The sequence below is a fragment of the Callionymus lyra genome, chromosome 1, assembly GCF_982586985.1.
Source record: "Callionymus lyra chromosome 1, fCalLyr1.hap1.1, whole genome shotgun sequence".
Classification (NCBI taxonomy): Eukaryota; Metazoa; Chordata; class Actinopteri; order Syngnathiformes; family Callionymidae; genus Callionymus; species Callionymus lyra.
The window spans coordinates 7191923-7215434 of NC_141818.1; the positions used below are offsets into that span (position 1 = coordinate 7191923).

At 40.6% G+C, this 23512-nt stretch overlaps 3 protein-coding genes across 3 annotated transcripts; 2 read left to right on the plus strand and 1 right to left on the minus strand.

The window, feature by feature from the left end:
• The first annotated feature begins 178 nt into the window (after positions 1–178).
• On the plus strand, positions 179–4567 carry tor2a (torsin family 2, member A). The gene is made up of 5 exons (XM_087790707.1): positions 179–322; positions 734–999; positions 1413–1588; positions 1667–1794; positions 3473–4567. The coding sequence occupies exons 1-5, from the start codon at positions 202–204 to the stop codon at positions 3715–3717; spliced, it is 936 nt and encodes a 311-aa protein (XP_087646833.1). The 5' UTR covers positions 179–201; the 3' UTR covers positions 3718–4567.
• An 8039-nt stretch (positions 4568–12606) lies between these two features.
• On the minus strand, positions 12607–16485 carry ptrh1 (peptidyl-tRNA hydrolase 1 homolog). The gene is made up of 5 exons (XM_087790777.1): positions 16050–16485; positions 13863–14082; positions 13693–13792; positions 12955–13000; positions 12607–12885 (listed from the first exon to the last, which is right to left on the minus strand). Exons 1-5 carry the CDS (start codon positions 16221–16223, stop codon positions 12637–12639), a joined length of 789 nt encoding a protein of 262 aa, XP_087646903.1. The 5' UTR covers positions 16224–16485; the 3' UTR covers positions 12607–12636.
• Positions 16486–16604: 119 nt separating this feature from the next.
• Positions 16605–21519, plus strand: LOC148087701 (uncharacterized). The gene is made up of 2 exons (XM_087790336.1): positions 16605–16715; positions 18726–21519. Exons 1-2 carry the CDS (start codon positions 16691–16693, stop codon positions 20828–20830), a joined length of 2130 nt encoding a protein of 709 aa, XP_087646462.1. The 5' UTR covers positions 16605–16690; the 3' UTR covers positions 20831–21519.
• The last annotated feature ends 1993 nt before the right edge of the window (positions 21520–23512 follow it).

Sequence of the window (23512 nt, forward strand, 5' to 3'; positions counted from 1 at the left end):
TATTTACAAAAATATAGAAGTCGATCTCTGAACTCCAGACTTCCAGCGTGTCCTGCTGGAAGTTTGTGTGGCCTTCTGGGAAATGTAGTATTCAGTGTCAGTAAAACTGACGCGTTCCAATGACGCCACATCCGCGGGGGAACTACAGATCGAGCGAGCGGCTGGCAGGAGAGTTACTTCAGTCGCCTCGATGTCGCCACGATGTTGTTTTCTCTCTTCTTATTGTTGATATTTACTCCTCGCCCCGCGACGTGCGTGTTCCAGAAGCTGTACTGCTCTTTTTCCCAGAGCTGCGACTGTGATTTTAAGCCTAATATAAGAGGTAAGTCATTGTTGTGAGCGGAGCTAACTGTTAGCATGCTAGCCGGGTAACTCACTTCTCTATTTAGTTGCTCAACTTGCTGACATTTTTTTTGTCGTTTACTTTGATTTACGACATTTATTAGACCACGTTATTTATTTGAGGTAACATAAATATTAATCTGTATATTTCTTCCACAGTTAAGGAAAAAGTTTTAGACGTTTTTCCTATTTTTAATGTATTAGATTCCGACAAACATAACGGTAATATTACGAAATAATAATAATGTTCATGCCACATATTTCTGAAACATGTAGTGTTTGATGACGTCATCTGATATAGATTAATGGTTTGAGAGAAAAACTGTGCAGGATGAACTGGTTGTTGCTATGAAACTGATGTCATATTTATTAAAGTCTGGTTCTGGTCCAGATCTAGAGTGGGACCTCTACAAGAACGTCTATGGACAACACCTGGTTCAGGAGGCCGTCTCGGAGGAGGTGGCCCGCTTCCTCCAGAACCAGAACCCGGACCGGCCACTGGTTCTGTCCTTCCACGGCTCCTCGGGCACCGGCAAGACGCTGGTCAGCTCCATGCTGGGGAACCACCTGTACGGCTCGGCCATGAGCAGCCCGTACGTGCACCAGTTCATCCCCACGCTGCACTTCCCAACGTCGGGCGACCTGGACCAGCAGAGGGTGTGTACCCCTTGTGTCTTCAACTGATCTCATCAGTACTGTTATTGCACTGCAGGCGTCGGCCAGCGGGGGCAGCAGAGGACCTGATGACAGTTTTCTAGAACCTTTATCCAAAAATACTTGATTATTGACTTTTAGAGCGCCATGTTGAACACAAATTATAAATGTAAAGGGGTTATTTCACCGAATTGTTGCCATTTGTACGTTTAATTTTTTTTAATAAGGACGACTCATTTGAGAAATTAGTTATTTGGCAACATTTAATGTTTCCCTGTAAAATAAATTGTATTATTTTATTTAATTCATTGTAAATTTACAATTAAATCTTCAACATGTACAAAGGTTAAATGGGGTCGGTTGATTTGACCTTTCTGTTAGCTAGAAAGTGTAGCGCTCATGTGTTTTACCTGCAGGAGGACCTGAAGTCCTGGGTTCAGGGGAACCTGACCGAGTGCGCCCGCTCCGTCTTCATCTTCGACGAGATGGAGAGAATTCCTCCGGGCCTGGTGGACGTCCTGGAGCCTTTCCTGGGCCCGTCCCACGTGGTGTTCCGAACCAACTACAGAAAAGCGATCTACGTCTTCATCAGGTAGTGAAGCACTCGGCCACCAGGGGGCGCCGCTGTTGAGCAAGTTGATCCTGATTGTTTGTTTGTGTGTTTGTTCAGCACTGCTGGAGAAGATGTGATCAACAGAGTGACCCTTGAGCAGCGACAGTCTGGACAGGAACGAGAGGAGATCCGACTGGAAGATCTCCAGGAAGCCATCGCTCAGACGCTCTACCAGAACAGAACTAGTGAGTTGCTTCGCCCCAGAACTAGGGATGTGTACTGTCAATGCGTTTCACGATACAAGGGCAACGATACTATATATAGTGATGGTGGATGTTGGAACAAGAATATATGTGTAGTATTGTCGAGTACTTGACTCTGTGTTGCAGAATTTACAGACCACATGACTCTTGACGAAGTCGTAGCTTGTTTCATTTGTTTTTGAAACCAAAATATGTCCAAACATCAGCTTTAAAAGCTGCTTGAGTCGACTGTATCCTCTCGTCCTCAGTCGCTAGGGTTCTCGCAAGATTTTCCTGTTCCTTTAGCTGTTGAGGACCGCTGCCATCTAGCGACCGGAGGTTTAATTGCTACACAAAAAAGAACAAACTGTGAACTCACCTGTGTCACCCTGTGAGCACCTCAGGGGACAGTACTGGCCCCTCTCCTCTTCACCATCTACACTTCAGACTTCTGCTACAACTCAGAGCTGAGTCTCGTCCAGAAGTATGCTGACGACACTGCCATTGTTGGATGCATCAGGGACAACAGCGAAGACGAGTACAGGAGTCTGATACGTGACTTTGTGGACTGGAGTGAGAGGAACCACTTGCAGCTGAACACCTCAAAAACCAAGGAGCTGGTCTTGGATTTCGGGAGGTCCAGGACAAAGCCACGTCCAGTGTCCATCAGAGGCGACGAGGTGGAGATAGTGGACAACTATAAGTACCTCGGTGTGTGGATGGACAGTAAACTGGACTGGTCCTGCAACACAGACCATGTGTATAAGAAGGTTCAGAGTAGACTGTACTTTCTGAGGAGGCTTCGATCATTTAACATCTGCAAGAAGCTCCTCTGCATGTTCTACCAGTCTGTGGTGGCTAGTGTCCTGTTCTATGCTGTGGTGTGTTGGGGTGGAAATGTGTCCAAGAGGAGTGTCAACAGGTTGGACAGGTTGATCAGGAGGGCTGGTTCTGTGGTTGGAATGAAGCTGGACTCACTGGTGACAGTTGCTGAGAGGATATCATTGAACAAACTACTGTCCATCATGGATGATGACAGTCATCCTCTGAACACTGTCATCAGTGAGCAGAGAAGCAGAATGAGTGCACGAATGCTCCTACCCAGGTGCAAAACAAATAGACTCAAGGACTCATTCATCCCTCTGGCTATTAAATTGTACAATTCTGAGTTCGGGGGCAGGAGTGGAGTGAGAGTATCTGGATGTTCTGTTCCATGTTAGTCTTTGTATCTTTGTCTTTGTTGTTTTTCTTTCCTTGACCTATGTTCTTTGTCTTTGTCTTTAGACTTAGATTGTGTCATCTTGTTCTTCCTCTTTATGTTCTTCTTATTTTATTTTTTATGTATTATTTTTTATTGTTTATGAAAAATTGCTGGCTATTGTAAAAAAACAATTTCCCAAAGGAGACCTCCTGAGGGATCAATAAAGTTTTACCTTACCTTACCTTACCTTAACTCTAAAAAAAAGAAGTATTATTTTACACACACTTAAATACAAACCATAAAATAACAGAGATAAAAATAAAATATGATTTATTTTTAAAATTGATTCAGTTCTTTTGACTTTCAATAAAGTATCATTTAAAATATCGCGATACACAGCTGTATCTATATTTTCTGACATCCCTATCCACGACTCTTTGCGTGTTAATGTGCGTTTCCAAACCTGTGTTTCATCTCCAGGTGGATTCTTCAACTCCTCCATCCTCCAGCAGAAGCTCATCACTCGCTTCGTTCCGTTCCTGCCTCTGAGCCGGCGTCACGTGGAGCGATGCGTCCGCGCCCAGCTCTGCCAGCAGGGTGTCTGCGAGCGCAGTGATGTGGTGGCGTCAGTAGCGGGCGACATGAACTACACCCCCCTCCCCGGACAGTACTTCTCCGCCACCGGCTGCAAGACCGTCCCCGCCAAAATCAACTACTACCTATGACACGAGGCGATGCAGGTTTGACCCGAGTGTCCCTGAAGGACGCAGGAGAGACTCCTCCCTGAACTTTAAAAAAAAAAAAAACATTTGCACATTTTAATCATTTTTAAAATATTTTTTTAAGATGAAAGGTGGAGGAAAGTGAACTGCTGCTAAAAGACGACAGACCTTGACGTGTTGGGAAGTTTGAATCACGTCCTGATTTTTTTATTTATTCATATTGCGTGTAAATGAGCTGCAGTGCTGATCGTGACCAGCAGTGGGCAGCAGAGACTGCCGGAGTGAATAAACGGATTCCGTCTTCGACTCCAATTCAGAACCCTAAAGTTTGACTTCCATTCACGCCTCCTGGTCAAGTCGCTGACTCCGAGGTGCTCTGTAGAGCTGTCAGCTCGCCACTTGACGACTTCATCGACTCACAGGAGGAAGAGGAGGGAGCGAAGGTCAGCCGTGTGCACGAGTGTCCGGCGACCGGTTCTCACGCTCGGACGATGGCGAAGATGAGGAAGAGCTGCTGTCCTCCTCATCATCGTCGTCATCATCATCATCCTCGTCCGCTGCCTCCGTCACAAATCGGGTGTAAAAAGCCACTTTCTCTAAATAACTTCTCTCCTCCCCCCTCCATCCTTTCTCTTCCCGAGTGGAAGGGGTGGAGGGACAATGGTGCTCGCCCGTCTCCCCCCTCCACATCTGTGAGTGCCCCTCCGTCGCCTTTCTTCCTGCTAACCGCTCCATTATTGGCTCTTTCACTTGTAAATGTGGCCACTGATACTTCTGATGGGTCTTTTATGCGGCCGGCCGGGGTCAGCGAGAGGTGGGGGGGGGCGCCTCGGACACAATGGGGGTCAGGGAGATCGAGGGAGGCTGCGAGGATGGTGGGGGGGTACAATCGTGACAAAGAGCTAAATCCTTTTTTTTGTGTGCAGTCATCTGGCACTCGCATTCCTGCGAGCGAGCTGGACCAGCAGTCAGACCCGCGTCCCTTTAGCATCTCTTCCATTAGCACCGCTACTGTTAGCATTGCCTCCTTTAGCATCTCTTCCATTGGCACCACTTCTGGGAACATCTCTTCCATTAGCACCGCTACTGTTAGCATTGCCTCCTTTAGCATCTCTTCCATTAGCACCGCTTCTGTTAGCATCTCTTCCTGTAGCACCGCTTCTGTTAGCATCTCTTCCAGTAGCACCGCTTCTGTTAGCATCTCTTCCAGTAGCACCGCTTCTGTTAGCATCTCTTCCAGTAGCACCGCTTCTGTTAGCATCTCTTCCATTAGCACTGCTTCTGTTAGCATCTCTTCCATAAGCACCGCTTACGTTAGCATCTCTTCCATAAGCACCGCTTACGTTAGCATTGCCTCCTTTAGCATCTCTTCCAGTAACACTGCACCTGTTAGCATTGCCTTCTTGAGCATCTCTTCCAGTAGCACCACTTCTGTAAGCATCTCTTCCATTAACACCATTTATGTTAGCATTGCCTCATTTAGCATCTTACCAGTAACACTGCACCTGTTCGCATTGCCTCCTTTAGCATCTCTTCCATTAGCACCACTTCTGTTAGCGTCATTGCCACCTTTAGCATATCTCTTCCATTAGCACCGCTTCTGTTAGCGTCATCGTCTTTAGCATCTGAGCCATTAGCACTGCTCCTGTTAGCATCACCTACTTTAGCATCTCTTCCAGTATCACCGCTCCTGTTAGCATCTCTTCCAATAACACTGCTTCTGTTAGCATGGCCTCCTATTTCATCACTGTCATTAGCGCGGTGCAAATGGCATCATTGGTTGGTCCAAAAAAATGTCAGTGAAGCAAGTTCGGACACACCTCAGTCAAGGCTGTTTGGGCAGTAAGAGAACCGACAACAGCTTCATTGCACCGTTGTGCTAATGGCTACATCCAATAAACATATTTATGAAATCGAGTCTTCATCTCAACAAGTGGTTGTCGATCCAGCATGTTCATGTCCTATGTCCACCTGTTCAACAATAATGCATTTTCAGGGAGAAATTACACATGTGATTTTTGTCAAGGTGTGACTCTAACAAGCGATACTAGTTCATGCAGCTCCACTCTGGCTTGAGAATGTCCAACAATATCGCTGACCAGGCAACAGATCATAAGCTCAGACGGTGGTCTCGCAGCTAACGGTATCTCCAAGACAACAGGTCAACAAAGGGGGGAATGTGGGTCAAGAAGAGATGTTGGGGGACAGGGGGGGGGGAAGCGAAGGTGGTGTGTGGGTTGGAGGGTCAGTGGTCAGTGTGACCTTGACCTCAGAGCAGTCGTCAGCCGGGGTGCGAACCAGGATGAAGTGGATTTCTCTTACATCTGCTGTGAACGCACACAAACGCACACGCCTGACCCTGGTGGACCCTGATCTTCTCCATGGTCACGTGTGATTGATGAGTGATTCGTTCCCACCACAGTTTATGGTAATAACTGTGGAGCTCTGCAGCTGCTGGGATCCCACGATCGGCACATCTGCGCCCAAGACCTGGTCCTGGTCTGCAGAGTTCCAGGACTCTTCTCGATCAACTCCCTGATCTGGCTGATGAGGAAACCAGAGTTCATACACAAACTTCCTCATCATATTTCTCTTGAGTAGAGTTGACATATAATGCATAAAAACATTTATAAAAAAAAATATATATATATATATATATATATATATATATTTATCAAATTCATACTAAACCAGAGAAACAAATGTGCACCTGTTACAAAGAATCCAACAACAATCAATAACATGCACAACTTCCATAGAGGAAAAAACTAAAACTTTCACAGAGAAACACGCACAAATATTCACAGGGAAACACAAAATTCCGAGAGAAACACAAAACCATGTTCACAGTATAACACAACAGAGTAACACAAAGTTCATAAAGAAATGCGCAACGTTCACAGAGAAACGCACAACGTTGACAGAAAAAAAGTAGATTCACAGAAAAACAACAGAGAAATGCAATGTTCAAGGAGCGAGAAAAACACAAAGTTTACAGAGAAATGCACAACTTCAACAGAGAAAAAGACTAGGTTCACGGGGAAAAACACAACATTTACAGAGAAACTCACAACACTCATAGAAAAACACAATAGAGAAACGCACAGTTTAAGGAGAAAGAAAAATGGGCGATATAAAAAAAAACCCACAATACCGACAATTTTATATCACGATATTGATATTATACATTCCAACCGTGGTGATGAGCGCCTCAGGTGTAGAAAAAAAACATTTTAGTCTGAAGATTGTACATCAATGACATGTAAATTATTGATGGAAGATGGTTTTCACACAGAAACTTCTGCCACTTCTGGTGCACATGTTGCATTTGTTGTGTTTATATCAAATAGGTAACGCAGTGTCGATAATTGTGTCGAAAACAATATTTACTGGGTAAATCGCCTTGATTTGATAAAATGTTGCGTTTCTTTCCCTTTTATCATTTCTATCTCCATGTTCACAGAGAACATTGTTCTCGTGCAATGTTCACGGAAAAAGCAACAAGCTACGTACACGAAGAAAGCGACGTGCTACGTTCACTGAGAAAGCAATGGGCTACGTTCACGGAAAAAACACGGCGCTACGGTTACGAAGAAAGCAGCGGGCTACGTTGACGAAGAAAGAAACGGGCTACGTTCACGGAAAAAACACGGCACTACGGTTACGAAGAAAGAAACGGGCTACGTTCACGGAAAAAACACGGCGCTACGGTTACGAAGAAAGCAGCGGGCTATGTTGACGAAGAAAGCAACGGGCTACGTTCACGGAAAAAACACGGCGCTACGGTTACGAAGAAAGCAGTGGGCTACGTTGACGAAGAAAGAAACAGGTTACGTTCAAGGAAAAAACACGGCGCTACGGTTACGAAGAAAGCAACGGGCTATGTTGACGAAGAAAGCAACGGGCTACGTTCACGGAAAAAACACGGCGCTACGGTTACGAAGAAAGCAACAGGCTACGTTCAAGGAAAAAACAAGGGGCTATGGTCACAGAGAAAGCGACGACCTACGTTCACTGAGAAAACAACGGGCTACGTTAAAGAAGAAAGCGACGTGCTACGTTCACATAGTAGGCGACGGATTATGTTCACAGAGAAATCAACGGAGTATGTCATGGAGAAAGCAACGCATTACGTTCATAGAGAAAGCAACGGGCTACGTTCAAGTAGGAACATTATAGGGATGGGCGATATAAAAAAAACATCTATCACAATTCGGACAATTTTATATCACGATAATGATATTCCACGATTTAGATTTTCAGAGACAATTCATTTTATATCCGAAGAGAAGAGATGCATTTGTTTTCTCATATATGTGCGAATAAAAAGAAACATTTTAGTCTAAAGATTGTACATCAATGACATGTAGATTATAGATAGAAGATGGTTTTCACACAGAAACTTCTGCCAACAATCGACTGTCGCACATGCTGAATTTGTTGTGTTTATACCAGATTGGTACCACAGTGTCGGTTCTTGTGAAAACAAGATTTACTGCGTAAATTGATTTAAAATTATTTTATAAAATGTCGCGTTTCTTTACCTTTCATCTTTTCTATCTCCATGTTCACAGAGAACGAAATACACAATGTTCAGGGAGAGAGCAACGGACTATGTTAACAAGAAAGCGATGCGCAATGTTCACGGATAAACACAAAAGTCACTACAAATCCTTCTTAAATGTGTCATGTGGCGACGTGATGCTTGTCGCTGTGACGTCACGTTCCTTGTCTTCCTCAGGAAGAGGCAGGGTCAATAGAGGAAGTGATGCGAGTGTCCTTAACTCTTTTGTGTGGTCCAGTGCTGTGTCTCAAATCACATATTTCTCTTAGTATACTAGAAGTTAGTATATCAGGATAGTGTACATACTAACTAGTAAGCAACGTCTCAACAGATAGTATGTTTCAAATCAAACACTGCTGCTACACACTAACAGGAAATGACGCGACTGCTTCTTCTTCTACTACTATTTAACGATGGTTGCAACCAGCTGTTGGAACACTATCGCCGACACCTGCTGGCAGCACGTTTTGCAAGTTTGGAAGAAGAAATAAAGAAAAAATATGAGGAACGAAATATTCGCCAGATGTTTACGCTGGTATCATCACCGAAGACGCGTCATCCTCCTACTGCTGCTGAAAATGCACCTGTAAGTATATGTATATGTATGAATATATATATATATATATATATATATATATATATATATATATATATATATATATATATATATGCATATACTGTATATGACGTAACTTCCATTTACGTGATGGCAGCCGTTTAGGGTGGTTAGTGTCCATCGAACCATCCTCAGTTTTGTAGGCGTTTTAGTACGACAGCTTAGTGTGCATGGTACACTAGATTGGCATATACTAAGAATTGAGACGCACTTACGCACTAAAAATACTAACTCTGAGTACGCAAGTATGCGATTTGAGACACAGCACAGGTGATGAAGGTCAGGCTAGTCAGACTCACTACTTCCTGTGGTCAAGAAGAAAAAGTCTTGAACTGGTGCTTCGTCATTTAGAGACGTGGAGTAGAGCATCTGTGAAAACTTTTCAGGACTTGAATATTTTTTTATCTTGACCTACTTTAAAAAAAATGGAAGCCACGGATGCAAACTGTGAAAAAAGTGGGGAGGGGCTAAGGGACCCCCCAAAACCGCCTGATCTCCGCTGTGATGCGTTCACTGACACACTGCAAACACGACTTGGGTGGCGTGTGTTGACTCAGCACAAACTCTTTTATTCGCTTTAATCCCGCGGGAGGTGACGGTGTGAAAATCAAACACCAGGCTGCATCTCCGCGCAGGAGGCCCGGAGTGAGACTCGTTTGATTTATTCAGCGGGAGCAGATTGACCAGAAACCAACGTTTACATTTCACATCTGTTTATTTAAATCACATGAATTAAACGTGACGTAAGCAACATGAGATCACCATACAAAAAGAAGACAAGGGAGAGATGAGCGGAAGAAAAACAACAATAATCTGATTTACTCTTTATTTGTCGCTTTAATATGAAGTCACGGCTCGTTATACGACATTGAAATGAAACATTCCTGTTGAATTATGTAAATTATAATCCGGGATACAAAAGAAACACAAAAGAGTTTTTTTTTTTTTTTTCCTGCGAGGCCACAACTGAAGCTTCACGAACATATTTGCTAAAATATAAACTTCTGAGTTTTGAAGTGGTCGAAACTTGTATTTTAAACAAACACAAAAACGAACTTCAATGTTTTAAATGAAATTTAACGAAATTCAACAAACAACTGTAAAGAAAGAGGACTTATCGACAAATACGCATGAACAAATACAAATGTGTGTCAAACCCCAAATAGATAAAGAAACAAATAAAATAACCTGATAGAATGTATACCAACGAGTAAGAATATATATAAAACACAATACCGATTAAAAAAAAAACGGTAATCGATAAAAGAGCGTTTGGTGTTTGATTTAAATTGTAAATAAACATGTGAACATTTTAATAATTTTTCGAAAAGATTTATAAGTAACAAGAAATGTTAAGAATTATTGTTGTTCTTGTATCAAACACGATGTTGAAATATATATTATCCTATTTTTATGATTACACATAAAATTAAAATAAAAACGAATTAAAAAGAAATTTAAAACAACAAACATAGCAACATAAAACAACATGAAAATGTTCATAAAGAGATCGATATTAAATGATGATTCATTGAATTATTTAAAAAGTCTCTCGAGAAGGACGGAAACATTTGAATTGTTGATTTACTTTCAGTTTGACGCTTGGTCTAGAAACTTAAATCTTTTTGTTTTCTATTGTGAGTGTTATTTTTTAATATAATAAAATTAAAACGTTTTTATCTACAATTTTCTTAATACCTCGTTAAGCGCCGGGATGAGTTAAAACGGTTTTTGTGTCAATATATTATATATAAAAACTGTAATAAATAAACAAGCTTTATGATTTTTAAACGGATTAATTCCATTTTTCTAACTCGGTTCTGGTTTATTTTGTTTATTTTAGATATACTGAGATAAATCTATTCATAATCCGTCACCGTTTCTCGCGACATCCCCTTAAAGAAATTCTAATCCGGGTTCAGAGTTCGTCATCCTCGAGGACCAGGAGCGGCAGCAACAGACGTCCAGCCACAATTCTGGATTCTTTGGTTCCGAACTAGAATTGCGTTTGGACAATCAGCAGCTGCTGCTCGAAACTCTTGAGTCCACAGGCGAGTCCAGGAGGTCCGGCAGTAATCCAACAGATCCGGGTCAGATGTGGCTCCGGGAGAACTCGCCACGTCCTCCTGCGGCGGCACCTGTTCCTCTGCACGTCCACGAGGACCCGCGCATCTCCGCGCATCTCCGCGGGCCCGGAGCTGCGGCAGGCGGGGAGACACGTGGCGAGAGGCGGTCACGGCCGCAGCTCCCGGTGTCTCCGCTCGGGTCCTGCACAGCTCTGAGGTCCTGAGTCCAGAGAGAGAGTCTAGAGTCTCGACCGCTGCCGATCTTTACACACACACACACGCCCGCGCACGCGTACGGTGGGGGCTCTTAAAGACACCGGCTGTTGTGTCACTCCTCTCCTCCTCTGGGTCTCTCTCTCACTCTTTTCCATCTCACCAGCCCTCCTTCTCTTTTCCTCTCCTCCATCACTTTAACTTCTCATTTATTCTCACTCCTTCCATCTCGCTTCATTATTTCCATCTTTACTTTCTTCCTTCCTTACACAAAAAACGATTCATTGGATTAACTTAAAATACGAGTTACTTCTAAATAAGTGGGTTATCTTGATCAAATTTATACATTTTATTGATTAAAATTACAAATCAAAACGATGCATACAATTTAAATAGTAAACATGCAAACGAAAAAATATATACATTTTATTATACGCATATTTTTAATTAGTTAGTTCCACTTATTTTACTTTAGACTAACTTGACAGGAACAATTTGATCAAAAAATAATAATAACCTTAATACGAATTCATTAAATTAGTTTAATTTTGTTAAGGTTTTATTTCTTCATTTCCTGTTTTATTTACTTCCCATAATTTAACTATTTGACATTAGAACCCGAATCCATATACATTTTCTGACTTAAATCAAAATCTTTGATTCCTCTTCAACAAATTACCTTTTACCAAAACAACATATAGATTTTTAAAACAAAACCTATATTTTTTTTCTATAGAAAAATCTAACAATTGTATCTATTTTAACTCTGAAATTTACTTTTTAAAGTTATTTTTTTCACTTTTCTTCCCCTCTTTTTGTTTTCCTTCATGGGTATTGGTTTTTATACTTTTCGTATGGATTAAAATAATGGTATAATAGCAATTTTATTTTTGCATTTAATTAATTTAATTTAAAGTTTCCATACAATATATCACTCCCTGTTTCAGGGAAGTAAGAACGGCTGCTGTTCCCATGCCGGTGAAGGGAGAGAGGGAGAGAGGGAGAGAGGAAGGAGGAGGTGCAGAAAAAGGACAAATAAAACAGCGGAAAAGAAGCTGAAGAGAGGACAAAGGAGAAAAGGGAGAAAGAAACAAAAGCTGTCGACTTCTTTGACACACTCTCACACCCCATCGGGTCACTTTCTCAGCTTCGGGGAACCTCAATCACTTTCCTTCAGCTGAGGTCAAAGTTCAACCTAAAAGGGGACGCACTGAGCCAGAGCAGAGTTCTCAACTGGACCTTCAGCAGAACTTTAAGAGGAACCCAAACATCCTGAAGAACACCAGACAGCTCAGGTGTTTCTCTAAGCTTGACTCTCGCTCCGTCTGGCTCGTCCATTTCCGGCCAAATTTCCATTTTTGTCAGAATTACACACACAAGACACTTTAGTAAGAATATATAATTTAATATTTCCAGAGGTAGATGGATCTCTCTCACACACACACACACACACTCTTCAAGTTTCACATTGACTGATTCATCTCTTCGGTCTGTCTCTCACTGCTCCTCTGTCTCGCTCTGCTGCGCCCTGCTGGTGACGCGGGGGACTGCGCGTCCGGCTCCCTCAGCTGGGAGAGGACCAGGTCCACGCTCCGCTCCAGAACCGAGTCCAGCAGCTTCTTCTCCTCAGCAGAGAACCGACCCAGAACCCAGCGCTCCACCATGTTCCTCTCCTGCGGACGTCCGATCCCGACCCGGACACGCGGCATCACCTGTGCAGAGGAAGTCACGTGACAGCGCCGGACCCAACTTCCTGAACCCGACCGTTTCTGGACACTCACGTCCGTCTGAAGGCAGTCTATGCAGGAGCGGACTCCGTTGTGACCCCTGAGGGACAGAACCAGAGAGGAGGTGAGGACCAGAACATTCAAGACATTTTGAGAGTCTTTGAAACATTTTTTTTTAAGTAGCAAAGACACAAATAAAATTGAAATTAAAATTTGAGCGTGATTTAATTACTAAAGCCTAAAAATACACAAAAGTAATAAATACAATTTTTATCAAAAACATTTTTATATACAATTTAAAACAATCTTAAACGACACCACATTAAAACATTGCATGCAAGGCAACCCTCTTCGCAACGGTGACCTTAACAGCTCCCATGCTTTGCCGCCCAGCCAACCAATCACAGCTATTACTCTAGAAAGAGCAACCTAGACGTAGAATTTAAATGCAGTATTAAAGTGACCAATCAGGTGTCACTAAATAGAGTGGTGTGTAGAAAGGCATCATGGGAGTTCACTGTTCTGTTGGCACCATAACCAAGTAGGATATATACATAGTAATGTGTGAAATAAATGATTAAAAAATCGTGGAAATTTGCAAAAATTGCAAAAAACCACGAGAGTGGAAGGTAACCGTGATATGGTGAAGGACAACTGTACTGCATTACTATTTATTTTATATAATGCCAGATTTAAAACGTTAAAAATAAACAATAAAAGATTAAAACAATCATTAAAATGTAAACTTTAAAATTGATGGGACAGTTTGTGGACACAGGGGGCGCCACTGACCTGGCACTGCCGCCTTGTTTGATGGAGATCTTGCCCAGGGGCTTGTCCAGGTCGTCGTGGATCAGCAGGACGTCTTCAGGTCTGATGCCGAACTTACTGGCTGATTCAAAGGTCAAAGTTCATGTGACTCGGCATCAACACGTGAACGGATGGAGACGAGAGAGGTTCACCTGCTTTGGCCACGGACGCCCCGTTGACGTTCATCAGCAGTTTGGGCCGAAGCAGCACCAGGTACGTCTGCTCCACCTGGGACACGATGACTTCGCCCGACACCTGCTTGTTGCCGCGCCAACCGTCGGCCACGTCGAGCCTGGTGGCCAGAGCGCCGACCACCGCCATGCCGACGTTGTGTCGCGTCCCCTGCATGCCCTGGTTGCCCAGACCGACCACCTGAACCACACACACGACACAAAGAGTTTCCAGAGAGACGCCAGCTGAAACACCACGACACAACAAGCTCTTTGTCGTCGGTCGAGATCCTCCGACTGTCACCGACGGTTCTGACCCAGCTGCTGCGAGACAAGCTTCCACTATTGCACCACGATGACTGAGCACTTTGACAGCACAACTTCTGGATGACTTATTGAGCTACAGCAGCGTCATGAAACGTCCCTTCTTAAACCATCACAGGACATTATTTGTCCCGCGTTATTTGAACGCAACCATGTTACTGGCAGCCATTTCTCCGACTGAGTGGAGAGACTGTCGTCCTCTGTCTTTTCCTGGTAGAACCAGAGCCAGAGGAGCATTTACTTCTCAGTCTATTTAATGCCTTTAAAGTTGTGAAAGACAAAAATCAATCAGCGTTTTTTTACATAGTAAGTAAGTAAGTAATATTTATTTATATAGCGCTTTTCCAGACCAGGGTCACAAAGCGCTTAAACAATCAAAACAATATTCAATAAAGTATATACTTTAAAGATCAAGATAAAACTGATAACACAACAGGAGTTCCAGAAAATTAAGGAAAAGCCTGAACAAATAGAAATGTCTTAAGATGTTTCTTAAAGGAGTCAGTAGTGTCATTTGGTTTTATTTATTAAGGAACTAAATACAATACCTGGCTTAGCTTAAGGTGCCCCCTCAACACTTTTTAAAAGAGCTACAATATGGTTTAATGATCTAAATTTGAAATATTATAATCTTTCTGCCATCTTTTCGGGCTCCTAACAATAAACAAATGGAGCTGAAATCCTGGAAATGCTTCTCATGTTTTTTCATATGGTTAGATTTCATTGAAATTAAACGTGTTTAGATTTTCATGGGGGTCTTATGCGCCACTCTTTCCTTGATCTGCTTGATTTTCCCTCCTCCCTAAAACATTCAACAGGGAGGTCAAGCTTTTTTTTTTTTCTTGTAAAATAAAAGGGTGAACTCTTGAAATCAGAATCAGGAGACTTTTATTGCCAGTGTTGTAGACACAACACAGGATTTATTTTTTATTTATGGTGATAATTAAAAGAATGAAATAACATTTGATTAAAATAAAAATATATAAGATCCATACAATTAAAGCGGCACATAAATCAAATAATTAATCTATGAAATAAATTTAAATAAAATAGTTTGAATTCTATCCAAATTGGTAATACTTAATGTTCTTTATTCTTTGTCATTCTTCTGCCACATATTCCCCCCTCCTTTCAGTAAGTCAGTAAGTAAGTAATTTTTATTTATATAGCGCTTTTCCAGACCAGGGTACCAAAGCGCTTAAACAATCAAAACAATACTCAATAAAGTATATTATAGTATATAAAGATGTTTCTTAAAGGAGTCAGTAAGTCATGTTAGATTCTGTAGAACTTTAACATCCGGCACACGCACTCACACACACACACTCACACACACACATTCTATGTTAGTCTTTGTATCCTTCGTCTTTGTTGTTTTTCTTTGATCTATGTTCTTTGTCTTTATCTTTAGACTTAGAGTGTGTCATCTTGTTCTTTCTCTTTATGTCCTTGTTCTTATTTTATTTTTGATTTATTTATTTATTTATTATAAAAAAATGCTGTATGTATTGGCTATTGGAAAAAAACAATTTCCCGAAGGAGACCTCCTGAGGGATCAATAAAGTTTTACCTAACCTTACCTTGGCTTACCTTACCTTACTCTCTCACACACTCTCTCTCACACACACTCACACACACACACACACTCACACACACACCTTCTAGAAAAACACTAGTGTCATGTTATGTCTTCACAGTCATGTTTATATTAAAATACATTATTTCTTTCCGAATATAAAGCTTGAAAATATTATTTTATTTCACACACCAACATTTCTTCGCATATGCGTGTATGCTATACATTGTATATATCGATAGTATTGTGAAGGTGAAACTGTCACTCACCATCATTCGACGTGCATGTGACTCTGTGCTGCTCATGGCTCGAGGCAACGTGTCGCTCAACAGAACTCCGTGCATGAATCTCGATAAAAACGACCTCATGTTGAAAAAGCTCTGAAACCTCTTGGCAAAAGCCCACAAGTATTCGTATAAATGTCGTATAATATTCGGTGTCATTCGGCGACTGATAAACTTTTTATTAAGACGTGATAGTCAACTATGTGTTTCTGTGTGGAGAAGCTAACGCGACACTAGCTGAAGCTAAAAACAAAAAAACAGCGAATTAATCACAAATGTATTTATTTTAAATATATTCCACACAAACGTTGAAGAGTTACTTGACCTGTGAGTCCTTTGATCGTCTTCCTGTCATACAACTGAACGAGTTAAAAGTCAAAGTCAAAGGCAAAGGAATGACAGGACATTGGCCAGCCTAAGTTGCGTGGGAGCGTCGCGCCTTGATGACGTCACTCCCTCAGGTTCTCTATCAGATGTAAAGGGAAAGTTGCCTTTTTTTTTCACTCCCTGAACTTGAAATCAGCCTCTCGGTGTCTGAAAAGTACTGGACTCGAGAGTTGGAAAGATTCTTTCAAACACTCGTCAGTTCTAGACGAGAGAGGGAACGACAGAGAATCCTGCTGGAGATGTTGACCAAGAGACCAGGTACACGTGAGTTACATGTTAATATACTGTTTTTTTTTTTAAATTAGCATGACCTAATTTATAGAGATTAATTTATCAAAGACATGTTTGAAAAACATCTGTGTTTGTATCTGTCTATCCATCAACCTTCATTCACAATATGCCCAGGAGTAAGAAGGAAACACAGAAATTCTGTTTAACCTGCAGAAGTAAATTACATGTGAACAACTCATTCTTGAAATTGTTTTTCTTGAAATAAGTGCAGCAAATAGATGTAAGGTAAGGTAAGGTAAGGTAAAACTGTATTGATTGATTGAAATTGTTTTTTTCCAATAGCCAATATATACAGCACTTTTTTATAAAAAATAAAAAATAAATCTAAATAAAATAAGAACAAGAACATAAAAGAGAAATAACAAGATACAATCTAAGTCTAAAGATAAAGATAAAGAACATAGATAAAAGAAAAACAACAAAGACAAAGGATACAAAGACTATCATAGAACAGAACATCCAGACACTAACATTTGTTCAAAGTGCTCCAAAGTCAAGCGTTTCTTACGTGTTTTTATGTAATCCTGCCTAGAAAAGGACAAGAAGTAATGGTTAAAGGACGGGAGTTTGAATTTTGATTTGAATGCAAAAGTAAAGTATAGCCATATTGGTCTGACTGTGTTGTAATTCATCTGTTTTATTATCAGTGGTGTTTACTTCTAGTCATTAAACTATTTGAAAAGTTGGAAATTCTGTGCACAGAAAACAGCAAGTCAGAGGGAACGGCACCTTAGGTTAGGTTAGGTAGAACTTTATTGATCCCTCAGGAGGTTTCCTTCGGGAAATAGTTTTTTTCAATTAGACACAGCAATACAGCAATTATTCATAAAAGTAAAAATAAAAATAAGGATAAGAACAAAGAGAAATAAAGAGAAAGAACAAGATGATACAATCTAAGTCTAAAGATAAAGAACATAGATTGTACAATTCTGAGTTCGGGGGCAGGAGTGGAGTGAAAGTAACTGGATGTTCTGTTCTTTGTATCCTTTGTCTTTGTTGTTTTTCTTTGATCTGTTCTTCGTCTTTATCTTTAGACATAGATTGTGTCATCTTGTTCTTTCTCTTTATTTCTCCTTGTTCTTGTTCTTGCTTTATTTTGATTTCTTTTTTATAAAAAAATGCTGTATGTATTGGCTATTGGAGAGGGATCAATAAAGTTTTACCTTACCTTAGATCAAAGACAAAGGATACAAAGATCAACATAGAACGTCATGATACTTTCTCTCCACTCCTGCCCCAAACTCACAATTGTACAATCTAATAGCATGAGGAATGAATGAGTCCTTGAGTCTATTAAATACCTTCTCAAGTAACTCCCCTGGCTCCCCTCAAGACCGTATCCTGTCTGCCCTTTTATATTTTTTATACACAAATGATTGAGTTAGTCGACACAAAGAGGGATACATTGTCAAGTAAAATGACGATGTCGACCACGGGATGGTTCTTGATGATTTTATTCCTTTGTATGAAGAAGCTTTCCTTCTAATAAATGCCTCAAAAGAGGACTTTATAGACTTTAGGTAGAACTTTATTGATCCCTCAGGAAATTGTTTTTTCCAATTAGAACACAGCAATACAGCAATTATTCATAAAAAAATAAAAATAAAATAAGAACATTATTATTATTAAATTATTTAGATGTCTATCTCTAACTTTTAAGGTGCCGCCCCATCCACAGTCAGCCACTTAAAGTCCTGTCTGATGATCTGGGCTCAATACTTGACAATAAGCCTGAGTTCAAGCCTCGAGGGCACCTCCAAAAACGAGCCAGATATCCAAAAGTGGAGAAGACATCAGCAGCTGGAGTCTCTGTGCTCCATGAAAAATCACCTCAGCAGTGGGAGGCTCCCCAAGTGAAAGCTTCTAAGCCTTCACACTTAGATAAACATAAAAATCTTTAGATGATGCCAGGAGGTCTCTGCTCAAGGACAGCTATTCCCCTTTAAATTCTTCAGTGGCAGATGTTTGTTTGTGTGTCTGCAGATGTTCAGCCGCTGCTGGTGAAGGAAGAAAACCTTTCCAATGAGCAGCAGGAGTGCGGCTCCAGTCTGAGTCTGGAGGGACAAGAACCTGGTGTCTTCAAAAGAGAAAAAGAAGCTCCCACCGAGCTCTCCTTCAATCCTGTCCATGAGAAGATGAGAAAGAAAGATGAAGATGAAGAAAAGTGTTTGACCAGCAGGTCCATTCAACACATGCAATCAGAAGCTGATGGTGACAAATGTGAAGGATTGGAGCCAGCCACTGACATCGATACATTTCTACCCTCTGACTATCAGAGACCACTGTCTTCTGAATGTGACAGTGAAGACAGTGAAGACTGGAGAGAAACCAGGGACACCTGCTCAACTTCAACCTCTGTGGAGAATCTGATGGCTCCAGTCAGCAAAAAGAAATATGGTCACAAATCCCTGATAAACTCAGAGTGTGGAAGAAAATGTACTTCAAAATGTCACCTGAAGAAACACAAAAGGATTTACACTGGAGAAAAACCTTATAACTGCTCTTCTTGTGGTAAATGTTTTGCATCCAGTGGAGTCTTAAAGACACACATGAGGATCCACACTGGGGAAAAACCTTATAACTGCTCTTCTTGTGGTAAATGTTTTAGATCCAGTGGAGTCTTAAAGAGACACATGAGGATCCACACTGGGGAAAAACCTTATAACTGCTCTTCTTGTGGTAAATGTTTTGCATCCAGTGGAGTCTTAAAGACACATATGAGGATCCACACTGGAGAAAAACCTTACATCTGCTCTTCTTGTGGTAAATGTTTTATATCCAATGAATACTTAACAGTACACATGAGGATCCACACTGGGGAAAAACCTTATAACTGCTCTTCTTGTGGTAAATGTTTTGCATCCAGTGGAGTCTTAAAGAGACACATGAGGATCCACACTGGGGAAAAACCTTATAACTGCTCTTCTTGTGGTAAATGTTTTGCATCCAGTGGAGTATTAAAGAAACACATGAGGATCCACACTGGAGAAAAACCTTACATCTGCTCTTCTTGTGGTAAATGTTTTATATCCAATGAATACTTAACAGTACACATGAGGATCCACACTGGGGAAAAACCTTATAACTGCTCTTCTTGTGGTAAATGTTTTGCATCCAGTGGAGTCTTAAAGAAACACATGAGGATCCACACTGGGGAAAAACCTTACAACTGCTCTTCTTGTGGTAAATGTTTTTCATCCAATGAATACTTAACAGTACACATGAGGATCCACACTGGGGAAAAACCTTATAACTGCTCTTCTTGTGGTAAAGGTTTTGCATCCAGTGTACTCTTAAAGAGACACATGAGGATCCACACTGGGGAAAAACCTTACAACTGCTCTTCTTGTGGTAAATGTTTTTCATCCAAAGAACTCTTAACAGTACACATGAGGATCCACACTGGGGAAAAACCTTATAACTGCTCTTCTTGTGGTAAATGTTTTACATCCAGTGGAGTCTTAAAGACACACATGAGGATCCACACTGGAGAAAAACCTTACATCTGCTCTTTTTGTGGTAAATGTTTTACATACAGTGGAGATTTAAAGAAACACATTAGGATCCACACTGGGGAAAAACCTTACAACTGCTCTTCTTGTGGTAAATGTTTTTCATCCAATGAAAACTTAACAGTACAAATGAGGATCCACACTGGGGAAAAACCTTATAACTGCTCTTCTTGTGGTAAATGTTTTACATCCAGTGGACATTTAAAGACACACATGAGGATCAACACTGGGGAAAAACCTTACAACTGCTCTTCTTGTGGTAACTGTTTTTCATCCAATGAAAACTTAAAGATACACATGAGGATTCACACTGGAGAAAAACCTTACATCTGCTCTTCTTGTGGTAAATGTTTTACATCCAGTGAAAGCTTAAAGACACACATGAGGATTCACACTGGAGAAAAACCTTACATCTGCTCTTGTGGTAAATGTTTTAGATCCAGTGGATCCTTAAAGAGACACATGAGGATCCACACTGGGGAAAAACCTTACATCTGCTCTTCTTGTGGTAAATGTTTTAGATCCAGTGGATCCTTAAAGACACACATAAGAATTCACACTGCAGAAAAACCTTAAATCTGCTCTCAGTGTGGTAAAAGCTTTACATACAGTGCACACTGGTAGACACACATGAGAAATCACACTGGTAAAGAACCTTGCATCTGCTCTCAGTGTGGTTAAGGTTTAACATCTAGTGGGAACTTGAAGACACATATGAGAGTTCACACAGGAGAGAAACCTTAACAGCACAAACTCAAAAAACACAATATAATCGAGGTTTAATTTGTAACACTGGACAACCACACATATTATTATAATAATATTATTTCTCATATCACTGCTTGAGCTGTAAACAAAGCAAAGGGAAAAGTCTGACTGCATTCCAGGTGCAGATCTTAAAGAAGTGTATTCTTCCCCTGCGAGCAACAATATCCTAATCAAGTGTGTTTTTTATACGTGTTTTTAATTTTTCTCCTGTCATAAAATAAGGACCTTACAGTTCTTTTCTTCAGAGAGAAGACAGACGGGCATGTAAAATGTACTGTGTTGTCTCCACTTGAAAAGGTAAAAGTGTGTTTTGAACCTGATCTGATCTTTGTTCTTTGCTTTAGTTTCATATTTAAGTAAATGTACTGTGTTGTCTCCACTTGAAAAAGTAAAAGTGTGTTTTGAACCTGATCTGATCTTTGTTCTTTGTTTTAGTTTCATATTTAAGTAAATGTACTGTGTTGTCTCCACTTGAAAAAGTAAAAGTGTGTTTTGAACCTGATCTGATCTTTGTTCTTTGTTTTAGTTTCATATTTAAGTAAGATTCATAACCTTAAAGCCATCATCATACAAGCAACTGTCAAAATTTGATGGATGACCTTGATGACCCCCTCCTCTGAGAGATGTAACGAAAAATCTCATAACATTGTGTCCTCGTAACACGACCATCTTCGAGCAAGACTCGTTCAGCTCTGAAAGTTGTCAAAATACATCATTACAAAAGATTAAATTTGATCTCTCCCTTGATCAATCAGACTCGTGTGAGGTAAAAGGTCAGTTCAAAATCTCATAGACAATTACCAAAACTGATGGATTTAAAGGAGGGAATGCGTGGCCTTGATCTAGAAACTATTTGATAACAACAACTTCCACTGTTATTACTTCCACCACTTGGAAGCCAGAATTTGTGTGTCAAAGTTCTTGTTTCTGTATTAAAATGATGCACAAGACAAAAACTCTGTATGTAACTTTTAATGGTTTTCTCAACACGATGATGGAAACATTTAAAATGTTTATCATGGCTATGATTTTAACTGTTTGGACTGTTTGAACTATTTTGCAATTGTAGGTTTCCACATAGTTTATAAATGGTTTATTGTTTTGGGTTTATAGAACAGTGTCAAACCATCTGCCGCGTTAGGACACCAAAATAAATCTGATCTGTGCTCACAGACGCACACACTTCTGTCACTTCTAGTTCAAGTTTATATCCCTCAAGGTCACAGGGGTCTTACAAATCATGAGTCAACTCCCTAAATTATTGCACATGAAGAGGACAAACACACTGCTCGCAGTCACAAGTTATTCTTGGTACATGTGTTAAACATACTTTGTCTCATTATTTTTCCCGACATCATCACATCATTAGGAACCCTAGTTTATCAGTTTAGTCTTTGTTGTAATCTCATTTATTTTTGTATTTTAAACTTTTAACCTTACTATGACTTTTCTTGGTCTCAGTTATGTTTAAGATGGAAATTAGTTTAAACTTACAGTGATTCAGTTTTATTTTGAAGGTCAGAAATAAAGACAACTATCAATTTGTTAACCTAAGGTAACTTTACAGAAGCCATGCAAAAGAAATATAGTTTTAACTTCACTTTAACTTTATACAAAGTATGTCAAAAACAGATTTTCTTTTAAAACGTCATCTGTCCTTGTAACTACTGTTTGTCTCACATTCACCTCAAATTGTTTTTTTCCAATAGCCAATACAAACAGCATTTTTTTTATAAAAAATAAAAAATTAATCAAAATAAAATAAGAACAATAACATAAAGAGAAAGAACAAGATGACACAATCTAAGTCTAAAGATAAAGACAAAGAACATAGATCAAAGAAAAACAACAAAGACAAAGGATACAAAGGCTAACATAGAACAGAACATCCAGATACTTTCACTCCACTCCTGCCCCCAAACTCAGAATTGTACAATGTAATAGCCCGAGGAATGAATGAGTCCTTGAGTCTATTAGTTTTGCACCTGGGTAGGAGCATTCGTGCTTCTCTGCTCACTGATGACAGCGCTGAGAGGATGACTGTCATCATCCATGATGGACAGTAGTTTGTTCAATGATCTCCTCTCAGCAACTGTCACCAGTGAGTCCAGCTTCATTCCAACCACAGAGCCAGCCTTTCTGATCAACCTGTCCAACCTGTTGACACTCCTCTTGGACACATTTCTACCCCAACACACCACAGCATAGAACAGGACCAGAATAGGATGATGGAGAACAGAAACTCAAAATAGTGTGAGCTTTAAAGTGCACAACCTAAAGACTGGGTTGGGTCAAGGAACCTTCTTCATCATGACCCTGACCCTGGTGTGAAACTAGCGTGTGAAGTATTTTAGGACATTTTTTCCATCTTACTTCAGGAACAACAATTGTTCGACACTGTTTCGTGATGTTAGATGTGTCACAGTGTTCCGTGATGTCAGAGAATGGAAGGAGGTAGTCATTAAAAAAACTCATCAACTCCTCTACAGT

Bases quoted from the DNA above. Each gene is read 5' to 3' on its own strand.
- tor2a (XM_087790707.1), top strand. From the start codon at position 202: ATGTTGTTTTCTCTCTTCTTATTGTTGATATTTACTCCTCGCCCCGCG. The intron at 323-733 runs GTAAGTCATTGT...GTTCTGGTCCAG, and splicing joins TTTTAAGCCTAATATAAGAG to ATCTAGAGTGGGACCTCTAC. The intron at 1,795-3,472 runs GTGAGTTGCTTC...TTTCATCTCCAG, and splicing joins GCTCTACCAGAACAGAACTA to GTGGATTCTTCAACTCCTCC.
- ptrh1 (XM_087790777.1), bottom strand. From the start codon at position 16,223: ATGACACCGAATATTATACGACATTTATACGAATACTTGTGGGCTTTT. The intron at 13,001-13,692 runs GTCAGTGGCGCC...TCTGTCCCTCAG, and splicing joins AAACAAGGCGGCAGTGCCAG to GGGTCACAACGGAGTCCGCT. The intron at 12,886-12,954 runs GTGAGTGTCCAG...TCCTCTGCACAG, and splicing joins TAGACTGCCTTCAGACGGAC to GTGATGCCGCGTGTCCGGGT.
- LOC148087701 (XM_087790336.1), top strand. From the start codon at position 16,691: ATGTTGACCAAGAGACCAGGTACAC. The intron at 16,716-18,725 runs GTGAGTTACATG...GTGTGTCTGCAG, and splicing joins GACCAAGAGACCAGGTACAC to ATGTTCAGCCGCTGCTGGTG.